This window comes from Trachemys scripta, chromosome 13 (assembly GCF_013100865.1).
Source record: "Trachemys scripta elegans isolate TJP31775 chromosome 13, CAS_Tse_1.0, whole genome shotgun sequence".
Lineage (NCBI taxonomy): Eukaryota > Metazoa > Chordata > Testudines > Emydidae > Trachemys > Trachemys scripta.
Window position 1 is genome coordinate 10,377,422 of NC_048310.1, and position 12,630 is coordinate 10,390,051.

At 40.4% G+C, this 12,630-nt stretch overlaps 1 protein-coding gene across 1 annotated transcript in view; it reads right to left on the reverse strand.

The window, feature by feature from the left end:
- The window catches only part of CDH13 (cadherin 13), a 766,947-nt gene that overhangs the window by 26,962 nt on the left and 727,355 nt on the right, over positions 1–12,630 (reverse strand). The window contains exons 12-13 of the mRNA XM_034788956.1: positions 3,879–4,112; positions 523–741 (exon numbers count right to left, since the gene is read on the reverse strand). Of these exons, the coding sequence (XP_034644847.1) occupies positions 523–741; positions 3,879–4,112 (453 nt within the window). The remainder of the gene's footprint in view (positions 1–522; positions 742–3,878; positions 4,113–12,630) is intronic.

Below are 12,630 nucleotides of genomic sequence, written 5' to 3' on the forward strand. Positions count from 1 at the left end.
GGTTCGCCGTCCTGGGCCAATGGGGGCGGTGGGAAGCGGCGCGGGCTGAGGGATGTGCTGGCCGCAGCTTCCCGCCGCCCCCATTGGCCCGGGACGGCGAACCGCGGCCAGTGGGGGCCGCGATTGGCTGAACCTGCCGCGTCAGCAGGTAAATAAACTGGCCCGGCCCGCTAGGGTGCTTACCCTGGTGAGCCGTGTGCCGAATGTTGCCGACCCCTGGTTTATAATATCTCAGCTTTGATTTTCTTTGATTCTACTCAAAACTTTTCCTATATTTGTAATCATCTGCTAATTTGACAACCTGGCATTTCCTACCCTTTTTCTGCCTATAGAATTTTTGTTCCCCATTCACATACTTTCTCAAAATATTCAAATGTCACACTGTGGACTTTTAGATCACCGTACAAATTAACTTCTTCTCCCTTGGGTAGGTTTTCTTATGAAGAAGAACAAAAGATTCACTTCCAAGAACCTAGATAAATAATGCTTCACTGTTACTACTTGGAGTTTAGGAAAACTTACAAAATAAACTGAAGAGTGAAAAGAGAAGGATTAGGATCATGCTGATATGAAGGGCATCGGCTGCACTGCAGTCCATTTTGGATTTCTTGCAGGAACACACTTGTACTTTCAGTTCGGTATTGTTAGTCAGAGGCGGTTTTCCAGAATCTGTCACCAAGATTGGGATGTTGTAATTGGCCTTCTTCAGGTTTTGAAGCAGGCTGACCTGGGCATGAGTGTCTGCAAAGAATAAGGAGGTAACGATTAGGCAGCCATGGGTGGCGGGGGAGTAGGGGGGAATAAAAAGGCACCAGTATGCCACACCACATATGCCACATGAAAATATAGGGGGAAACGAGAGGACTCTACATAACTAGGCTGGAAGGATTTGTTGGTAAATATCCATTTCACAAACCCACAAAAAACAATTTCCATCAATAATAATAAAAATTCACAGATAGGCACAGTAAGAAAGTGCTTCTTGAGAATTTATGAGAGTTTAATACAGGGATCGGCAACCTTTGGCATGCGGCCCGCCAGGGTAAGTCCCCAGGTGGGTTATGCCGCGTCGCTTCCCGCAGCCCTCAACCCCCATTGGCCTGGAGCGGCAAACCACTGCCAGTGGGAGCCATGATCGGCTGAACCTGCGGATGCGGCAGGTAAACAAACCGTCCCGGCCTGCCAGGGTGCTTACCCTGGCAGGCCGTGGGCCAAAGGTCGCTGATCCCTGGTTTAATCTAAGGATATTTACTTTGTACATTTTGACATGTGATGTGTTTTAACTATTATAAAAAGCTTTATTAATTTTTAATCTCAACATCTACTGTCATTAAATAACCATTGTCTTACCCACTCCCCTTAATTTTGTGCAACTGTGAAAATTTAAATTGATAAAAGTAAAAAAAAGTGCTTAAAATTAAACATGATATCAGTCAGAATTCTAAAAAAATAGAAATGGAATACTTCCACGCCTATATAACTGATTACAAAATGGCATTCAATCAACAACTTAATCAAGGAATTCTTCCTCTTTGGCATGAGTATATTTTCCCCCGGCTTCTTCTGCAATCCCATAAAAAAAAAAAAGGATTTTCAGGAGTTTATTTAGTTTAAAACTATGATTTGTCCAATTGAAGCCAGTCAACTGGCAAATTCCAATAGAAACACACCAATTAAGGAGTAGATTGTGGCTGACCCACAGTGAGAGGGGAAAGGGGAAGACGGATGCGGAGGTGTTGTAACTTATGAATACTCTATGTGACCTGGTTTGCGGCACAGTTACTGTATGGCTATAACAACAAGGAGTACTTGTGGCACCTTAGAGACTAACAAATTTATTAGAGCACAAGCTTTCGTGAGCTAAAACCCACTTCATCAGATGCATGGAGTGGAAAATACAGGTGGAAGATATATATACATAGTACATGAAAAGATGGGGGTTGCCTTACCAATTCTAATGAGACAATTCAATTAAAGTGGGCTATTATCAACAGGAGGAAAAATCACTTTTGCAGTGGTAATCAGAGTGGCCTATTTCAAACAGTTGACAAGAAGGTGTGAGTAACAGTAGGGAGAAAATAGCATGGGGAAATTAGTTTTTAGTTTTTGTAATGACCCATTCACTCCCAGTCTTTATTCAGGCCTAATTTGATGGTGTCCAGTTTGCAAATTAGTTCCAGTTTTGCAGTTTCTCGTTGGAGTCTGTTGAGTGTCCCGGGAGGTTGAAGTGTTCTCTGACTGATTTTTGAATGTTATAATTCTTGATGTCTGATTTGTGTCCATTTATTCTTTTGCATACAGACTGTCCATTTTGGTCAATGTACATGGCAGAGGGGCATTGCTGACACATAATGGCATATATCACATTGGTAGATGTGCAGGTGAATGTGCCCCGATGGTGTGGCTGATGTGGTTAGGTCCCATGATGGTGTCTCTTGAATAGATATGTGGACAGAGTTGGCAATGGGGTTTGCTGCAGGGATAGGTTCCTGAGTTAGTATTTTTGTTGTGTTGTGTGTAGTTGCTGGTGAGAATTTGCTTCAGGTTGGGGGGCTGTCTGTAAGCAAGGACTCGCCTGTCTCCCAAGGTCTGTGAGTGAAGGGTTGTTAGTCTCTAAGGTGCCACAAGTACTCCTCGTTGTTTTTGCTGATACAGACTAACACGACTACCACTCTGAAACCTGTATGGCTATATTGAATCATTGTGATATTTCCTGTAAGCATATGTTGGTTTAGTTTAATAGTAAGGCTGTTAGGAAGCAAGCAGGAAGACCACACAATGACTCCAGATAAACAACCTTCTAATAAACACATCAGCAGGCATGAAGAAACATTGACTGAACTATTAGTTGTGAAGATACTGCTTCCAGGCTTCAGCCAAGTTAAAGGACTTGTTTTGCCAATGCTGGAAGCCAATAGTCCAAAACGATTTTAAAAAGCAGTTGAGAGGTGGGGGCAGTTGTCAGGGAGCTGTTCCTGGAGAACAGACAGTCACAGACAACCTGCTAGGAGATCTGAAGAAGCTAGGCCTTCTTCCAGGGGGATGGTAAGCCTTGGGGAAGATAGACATACATTAGACCTCTTATCATTTTAAAATCCTTTTTCTCTTATGTTACACTTTGTTCCAGCTATATCAATCACTGGCCACAGGCTCCCAAAGGGCAGAATCACAGGTATCCGAGCCCGTTGGTACCTGCTGGAGGTAAGACCGAGACTTGGTGCAAGAGTGGGAGAATCGCGGGATTCCACCCTTTGGAAAGATAAGAGTACAACGCCTAACACCTGCTGAGCTTCATTCAGACAGGGCAGAGAAGGGATCAGAGGAGCACCTAGTCTGTAACCATGAAGGCCTACTAACTAAAATAATAGCACTTAAGCTCAGAAGAGCACACAGGGAGGTCCATGGGGGGATTCTCTCACCCTACTTAACTGATTTGTTAAAAAGGGGCTATGGGGAAGTAGAGAATAGGCAGGTCCATGGCTCTGTACATCCTAAGCAGTGGCCAACGGAGCTGCCCACTGGTATGTGGGGGAGTGTGCTGAAACCTCTTATGGTGTACTGAGTGCAAGGCAATTGGGCTCTGAATGCTCCCCACCAGGGTGGGAATGAGCAGGAGGGAAAAAGAATGGTCCCACACCACCCGTCACAGTAGGTTGTGCATTAAGAGTCACTGCAGTTTGTCATTCAGTTCAACTGGCTTTGGATCAGGCCTTAAAGACATAATCTACACATAAGTGATCTGTTCTAATCATCCAAAGCACACAGGAGTACATGTGTGATAGTACGCCTATCATATTACTTTGCTCCTTGATCTCAGAGGGCACTTATAGGAAGACTGAAAGAATGAAGGTATAAGAAAAACAAATTCAAAGACTTACTGTTGATCTTGGCGATTTTCCACACTTTATCTGGGCCAGACTGTTTACTCAGTTCAAACTTGAAGGGATCCGTGTTAGGGTGAAGGTCCTTATCTGATGCCCCCAAGACCACTACCCTGAGATCTTTTGCGTCATCACAGACTTTTGCCAACGTTGGATAAATGGCGGGGGCATTATCATTGACGTCTTCCAGAGTTATCTGTAAGGTTCCCGTGCCGGTTGCAGGAGGGTTGCCTATGTGACAAATAAGCAAGTATTTATAAACTTGAGCTTTCATAATACACACTAATCTCTAACAGGCACACCTGAATGCTCACAAAAGGAGATCAGCATCATTGACATAGTTCCCACTGCTGACCATCGTAGGTCGACCTTTGCCATTTTTTTTTTAGACTTAAGGGTTGCTTTCGCAAAGTTTTGATGTAGACACTATATTTTCCAAAATCCAGTAAGTATTATTCTCTACAGTAAGGAGAGTAAATCTAAGCAAACCTCTGTTCTGGTACAAACTCTGTGAGGTACAAAATGGGGTCAAAATATATTAGAGTCCAAGTCTAAGTCTAGGAAGCAACTTGCTGTACACAAACATACAATAAGAGATAGTCCCTGCCCCAAAGACTCTAAATAAACACAACAATCAAAGAGTGAGAGGAGAAGTGGAGTCACAGAAAAGTAATCTGCCCAAGATCACACATTAGGTCAGTGGCCAAGGTGGGAATAGCACCAAGGTCTCCTGAAACCCTTGTCACTGGATGACGTTAGTTAATTTAGCGGAGATTAAATCTGCCAGATTGAGTTTGGGAGAATGAGCTCTTTTATTCATCCAGAGATGTATAGAATGAGCAATAGCAGTTCAAACTTCCACAAATTATCTGCATGAGCCTTGACCTAGAGGAATCAACTTTAGGGGTGAGAGTATTGTTTATTCAACATAACACCAGTATTAGCCTCTATTCCAAGGGTCGGCAACGTTTGGCACGTGACTCGCATGGGAGAGACCTGTGCTCTGGTGGTGAATATGTAACCCACACCTCCTGGGTGTGGTGTTCTGTCCCATCTAGTGGCGACGAGAGAGAGAGAGAGAGACACTCACTCTCTGCTTTATGGCCTAAGCCAGAGGTCGGCAACGTTCGGCACGCGGCTCACCAGAGTAAGCAGCCTAACAGGCCGGGCCAGTTTATTTACCTGCTGACGTGGCAGGTTCAGCCGATCGTGGCCCCCACTGGCTGTGGTTCGCCGTCCCGGGCCAATGGGGGTGGTGGGAAGCCGCGGCCAGCACATCCCTCGGCTCGCGCCACTTCCCGCCACCCCCATTGGCCCGGGACAGCAAACCGCGGCCAGTGGGGGCCGCGATCGGCCGAACCTGCCGCGTCAGCAGATAAATAAACTGGCCCGGCCCGCCAGGGTGCTTACCCTGGCGAGCCGCGTGCCAAACGTTGCCGACCCCTGCTCTATTCTGTGACTGATGTACACCTATGGTGATGGAAGCGTTTGCAATGTAGACATCTGCCCACAGGGATCAGGACTGAGCCCACCATCTCATTTTACAGAGGTCAATGAATAGCTGACAGATGGTAATACGTTTCAGTCACTACTGATTGTGTGCCAAGGCTGAACTAGTGACTTACTGTCCTGGTTAAAAGTTCAGTATCTCCATACCAACCCCTTTGCCATCCCGTTCTCCATGATAACGGTCACAAAGGTTTTTAAAAGTACATCTCTTCTTTCATAGGCTGTTATACCTAATAATAATTTCCCCATCTAAATGAAACACTTCTTGAGATCCAGGTTTTCTTATTCATATCAGAGATCTACCATCCCCTTAGTATAAAAAAATCTGAGATTCCTAAGCTCCAGTCATCTCAGAACCCTCTGGATATAAAAAGGAAGCAAGAGGGTATGTTTAGCCTCTGAACTGCTAGTGTGGTTCAGCAGGAAAAGTGGTCCTCTAATGTATAATTAATCTGCATACAATAGCTCAATCAACTTGGGAATCACTGATAGATTGTGACACTGCATTCTAAGGAAGAAAGTATTCACCCCATGGTCTGGATCTGACAGAATTGTAACTGTAACATAATGTGATTAGTCGTTATAAGGACAAATGTTACTAATAATGACACTTCATCTGTTTCAGACACATAAATGCATAACAAAGGCAGAATTTTCATAGTTCCCTTAGGTTTTTATCCCCTCACTCTTTTGTCATGACGAGGGTTAGGGTTGAGTTCTTTTTAATGAAAAAGAAATTATTTTTCGTTTTTTATTGGACTAATTGAATTTGCAGAAATATTCCAATACATTTTTTGTTCTTGATATATTATTAAGTAAAGTCATATGGCAGAATGGATGAAAAGAGATTTGAGTATTTGAAATATGATCATAAAAGTCAGGCTTTCATGCACTTAATTAAACTGCTGTCTTTAATTTTGAATGCATTATTTCCACACTGGACTGATAATGTCTTGTGCATTGCCCTGCTTATCTTCCTCTGAAGTCAGTAATATTAAAATCTTTCTTTTGAAATTAAGAACCCAACGGCATTATGACTATACTGTTAATTGTTGAATGCAGATATGGCTACATTTGCTCTGCTTAGCTAGTTCTTCACTATCTTCCTGTGGCTTATGGATGAGTCAACAATACACACACAAAAAGAAAAAGAAAATTGCTTCTGTCCATTTCAATGATTTATTCTCAGACTGTTTTACTTATAACTACTGCGACAAAATGTTTTGCTGATTTATAAAGACTTTCGAAAGAAGAATAGGCAAATGTCAAGGTCGTAAATTGAAGCTTGTTAACAAGCATGCCATAAAAATGCAACAAAAAGTGAGTCAAAGTAAAATGGCTACAACAGATCCATCGGGAATAAACAGCTTTTATAAATTTGACACTATTATGCCTTGGAAATAAGAACCATTCAAAACCCCATGATCTTTATTTGGCAATGAGTTTGAACTAAAAGTCTCTCACGAGCATATTTTAATTCTAAAATAAGCTTTCCCTCAATCTGTATTGTAAAATTTTGTAGCTAGAGGAAGAATTAATGCATAATACAGATTATAAAGGGCCAGTCCTACAAACCCTGAGGCAAGATTTGAAAAGAAACTCAGCTTCCATTTAGGCATCTAAGTGAAGTAGCCTGTCCCACTGGGTGCTGAAAGCTTTGAACCTTTAGGTGTTTGATTGGGAGCTGTTGGCTACGGAGATTTTTTGACAATCCTGTTCTGAATGACACAAGCTATATAACCGGACGTAATGGCACTATTCCATAAGTAATGGCTACTAGTGTGTGTAAGAGTTTGCGGATCGGGCTACAAAAATTAGTTTAATTGTATATGAAAGTGAAGAGACTAGCTATCAGATAGGGACATTACTAATTAAGGCCAAATCCTGAAGCCCTCATGAATAATCTTCAATGAGACTAAAGATTATCCAAATTGAGTAAGGTTCATGTGACTGGACCCTTCATCAGTAATAATATAAAGGTTCAGGAGAATATCAGATCATGCAGCAATGGGAAGTGTATGATGTACATTAGAAGCAGTAATGTCTTCATATCCTAACATTAGTTTACATCAGAAGGTTCTGACAGCAAGTTGTCACTTAAGCAATAGCTACTGCTGTTGTTGTGAGATGCACCAGTCAGAAAATGGAATAGGTTGAGTAGTTATGCATCATACCTTGAGGAGATAGATAATATAATGTATGACTAGGTCCCTGCCTGAGAGCTAGAGCCTACAATGAAAGGGGCTATTACTATAAGCAAATAGTGTAAAAGGGTATTCTGAAAGAAAATAAGTGATTTGAAAATGAACGATCAGGGAATATGTTTTTTGGACCTATTTTTGCTATATATTGGTACTGTATTCTAATTTAATACCATGCAGTATCATATTAGTGCTTCTAGTCTAAAGCTGCTTTTAAAAAAAGTTATATTCAGCTACAGAAACCTTTTAAAGTAAAACTCAGCAAATAAGAGTTTAGGTTTTAAACATGTAGGCATGAATTTGGAATCCGGCTTCCAATTTTAAAGCCAGTCAAGTAGTCGGATACCTACCAGACATCAGGTATGCCTGATACAAAATCATGGACATAGAATGGGAAGATATTTTTAATATCAGGTCATATATAAAATGGCACATTCACCCCCAGCCACTATCTTCAGATTGCTGGATGGCTGACCAACGTATTAATAAGATTGCAGAGTATTTTTTTTTAAAGTTATTTTAGGGAAAACCTGATCTCTGATTGGCTGAAGTACACAATAGCTCAGCTCACAAAACCACTGTGATGGCAGCAGGGAATAAACGATATTGTCAGCAACCGTCACTCAACTGTGCCAACATCCATCAAAAATAGTAAATCTACATAAATCATTTTCTCTAATTGGAATGATGTTATTGTAATGCACCATTGTCACATGATCAGGGTCTCCAGCTTGGAAGACAAATGTTTTGGCTTGGCTTTGGTATTTATGTAGCAGCAGGGAATCATTATCCCATGATGAGACACTATTCTTTTCATGGAATCATTTAAAGGGATACTGACAGAACAGAAATCCTATCATAAAATAAAATCCCTTTACTGTCAATAAACCGAAAGGATTTTAAAATTCCAATGTATTTTTTCCACATTTCTGCCTTTATTTTACTTTTTGCTCTTTGTTCATTTGTCGTTTAGCCAGCAAGACAGTTTCAGTTTCTTGTTGTTTGCGCTCTCTGGTTCTCATGCAGACATGCAATGCTGTTGGGTCTGGGCTTCCAACATGGCAGGCTATGCTCAGATCAGTGAGAGCAGATGTTTGTTTGAAATGTCATAAAAATTAATAAAAACATTTCTATTCCAATTTGGATTCTGTTATCCTCGCACTTATTTACTTTAAAAAACAACAACAACAACAACAAAGCCTAAGTCTGGTACCTAAGCACAGTATATGGGAATTTCAAAATTGCCTAAGACAGTTAGAAGCCCATCTCCCACTTAAAGTCAATGAGAGTTAAGTACCTAATTACCTAAGGAACTATAGCCCAGACCCTCGAAGATATTTAAACGTCTTTGAGGATCTATGACCCCAATGTCTGTATGAGAGCTCGGGCTGATTTATGGTTCTATATATTAAGTGTAATGGCTCCCATTATCAGCAGGTTACATAAGCATGTGTAATTCTGTTTCTTATCATTTCAACTTCAAGCCCTGTGACATTGACTGAGTTCATTTTGAATTCTGGGGTTTGTTTCAAGCAGAGACTAAAAGGAACCCCAAGGAACATACTACTGTGTGTCTGTGCTAAGCCTGTAGTTTTTAGGTCTCTGAAAGTGTTTGCACCAATGGCTGGAGGTGGACCAACCCCTACAAGTATGACTGAACCTATAAAGACTTGATTGCATGAAGACTTTCCCATTACAATTTTCCACTATTGCTAGCCCTAGGTGAGGTCCACTTGTAGCAATAGTGGGAGAACTGGTTTAGGCAAAGTGCTACTGACTTTTTAATTTCCATGATGTCTAGACCTGATAAGAGTAGGGCTGGACAACATGGTGGTCAAAAAGCCTGTAGCCACCTGCACCCCTGCCTACCACAGAATTGCCAAAGTTGCTTTTAGCAATGAACCAGAGTCAATGGTTCACTGATGGAGCATTTTCAACCAAAAGGAAAATACTTCACAATACTTTACTCTCTTCCTTCCAGGCATCCCTTCCCCATCATTTGCTAAGCCCTGGGACAAGCGCAAGGCAGCTGAGGGCTGCAGAAAAAGTTTCCAGATGTGCAAATAACCCCAGAGTATGTCTGCCAAAGTTTCACAAGCATATCCAGAGCTTTGTGAATAAACTTTGAAATTTGAACTTAAAGCAAAGTTGTAGTAAGTGTGAAGTTCAACATGCATCTCCTATAGGCTGGGCTCTCTGGCTGGACTACATCTCCCATGAGGAACACAGTCTCCCCTTTGACCAGGTGGCGTGGTTCATCATGGGAGTCATTTGTTTGTAGTGCATCATGGGAGATATAGCTCAGACACCGGCTCAAATGGGAGAATGGGAGCCTCAGGTACCTGAACTACAAATCGCACGAGGCAATGTACCACTATAGGAAAATGCAGGTTAATGTTGTACAGACTTGAAATGAAACACTTCAGAATCAACTTTTTTCAGAACTTTTTACTCCAAGAAAAATGACAATATTTAATTTTTTGTCCCAATTTGGGATGAAAACAAATGTTGAAATTTCAGAATTTCCCAAGGTTTGGAAATTCCAATTTTTGCTCAGCTCCAGTGTAACCACATGAGACAAAAGCCAGGAAATTCAAAGTTATGGCTGAGAACGTGTTCTTTGCTAATTTGATATTGTCATCTTAACTTTGACCTTGCTGAGTTTTGATGGTTTTTAACACACTTTGAGTGAAATTTAAATGCATTTTTTCCTGTTTGGAATTAGGCATTTACACAATTTTTTTAACTAGAGGATTTCAAAGCACTTTACTAAACTAACCAAACCAGTTTGGATAAAATAAGAACCTTTGCTCAGTTAACAAAGTGAATCAAACACAAACATTTTTTGTATTTCTGAAAACCAGTGGGGAAAAATAGAAAGAAGGAAACTAAATACATTTTATTTCCTTTTTATTTTAATTTGTCCTGTGGTTTTTTACGTCTAAGTTTTGATCAAGACAAGCAGTGGAAATACGACATAAATAATGGGAAGAGCTAGTCTCATAGTACTTCTGATTCAACAAGCCCAAGAAGACTTCAATCTCCGTGAGGCCTAATTTCCAAGCTCAAAAGATGCAGGTAATTTACATAAGGTTCAAGTCAAAATTGCTCATTCAAATTGCTTAAATGTTTTGACTTTGGAGATTTGCTGGTCATTACTAACTAACAAAGACCATATTACAAGGAGGCAATAGGGTGCTACAGGAAGGGCAGTAGGCTCTGATCCAGGAGACATGAGTTCCAGCCCCAGCTCTGCTAGTGGCTTACTGTATGACTTTGGATAGATCACTCACCCTCTCTGTGACTCAGTTTTCCCCATCTGAAAAATGGGGATAATAACGCGCACTCATCCTTTTAAACTCCATTAAAATATACATGTGAAAAGTACTCAGTAATTATTATTAATCATTACTGTCTTCTTATAATGTTGTGCTGTATGGGCATTGGGCCAGATCCCAGGTGGTGTAACCATCAGTGGGACTGATATACTGGATATGGCCCAGAGAGTCTATGTTAGGCAATAGTATTGGGAATTAAAAGTGGAAATAATTGAAAATTAAATAAAAGGGAAATATGTATATTTATCAATACTTGATTTCACATGAGAGGAGCAAGTTGTTCAGTGAAGACATCGGTACTGTACAATGCAAAATGTATTTGACCACGTTACCATAGGCTTTGAATGTTGGATGCACCTGTAAATAATATTATTTGTTTAGTGGGACAGCTAAGGAACAAAGAACAGATAATCAAGACATAACCAATTAACGAGGAAAAAAACAGACACACAAATCAGAAAATGTTAAGACTTGGAGACAAGTTAATGAATGAGACTGCATATTTTTGCTTAGATTTAAAAACTTTGACATCAAAGCACCAAATATATCAAATCTTCATTATTAGAGACATACATTTTATAGTCTACATTTTGGTCATTATAGTATGGAACATTTATTTAAGTCCCTTCAAAAAATAATTTCTTATCAGTGACAATTAGAAAAAAAAGAGAACTTTATTGCAGAATTGTATTTCAAGCCCATCTCAGACATATGCTCTGGAACTGCTTATCAAATTCCCAAAGAAGAAACTTCAGCCACTTTGTACGATCTGACTATTTACAGGTCTCTAAGCCATATTGTTGCTTGAAGCCAGAACCATATCAGGAACAACAAAGCAGAAAGTGTCTCACGTCACGCTGACATTACAAAAGGTAGAAAGACTTGTGACGTTATTTCTTTTGATTGCATTACGTTTACAGGCCTATCAAGTGAATCCATTAGCTATGTCCTTTTGTGCCACCATGCAGAAATTACAAAGCCATTTAATTCTTAGGACAAAATTCTCTCCTCCCATTGCAATTAGTGAGAGCTATTAACACGCATCTGAGGGCAGAATTTGGCCTTTAAACACAGATTTTCTTTCAAGCCAACAGTCTGAAAACTCAGCCACTCATTTAAGTTTCACCAACAGTGATTTCTTTCTCAGAAATTAGAGTATTGCTATCACTTCCTTTAAAAAGTCTTTTTGACCCACAATTTGCTTTAAGCTATCACACAAAACCCAATTCTGGACTCTGTTACACTAGTTTAATGCTGATATAATTCTACTGAAGTCAAAAGTTGTACTGATGTAAAACAGAGTGTAGAATCAAACGCCCAGTGTTTGTTCATTTATAATAGTAAGAATTAACATTCTTCACATGTAAGCAGTAAAAATGTTGTGATTTTGGAGTCAATAATTCTCGGCACAATTAACTTTCCATCACCCTGTCATGAATAAAGTTACTGAAAGCTGAAGTATGCCTCTTTAAGCGTCTATGGACAAGATTCTCATCTCAGTTATATCTCTTATATATATAACTTAAGGCAGTAGGGTTATTTGGATTTACACCCACGTAACTAAGAGCACAATATGAGCCTGGGTTGGGCTCTTTGACTTTGGGCTTTGACTTGGACTTTTCACCAACTGACTTGTGTATTCTTAGCTTCAGCTTTGCCTCAAACAGAGGGCTATGCAAGGACTTACAAGCAACACAATAT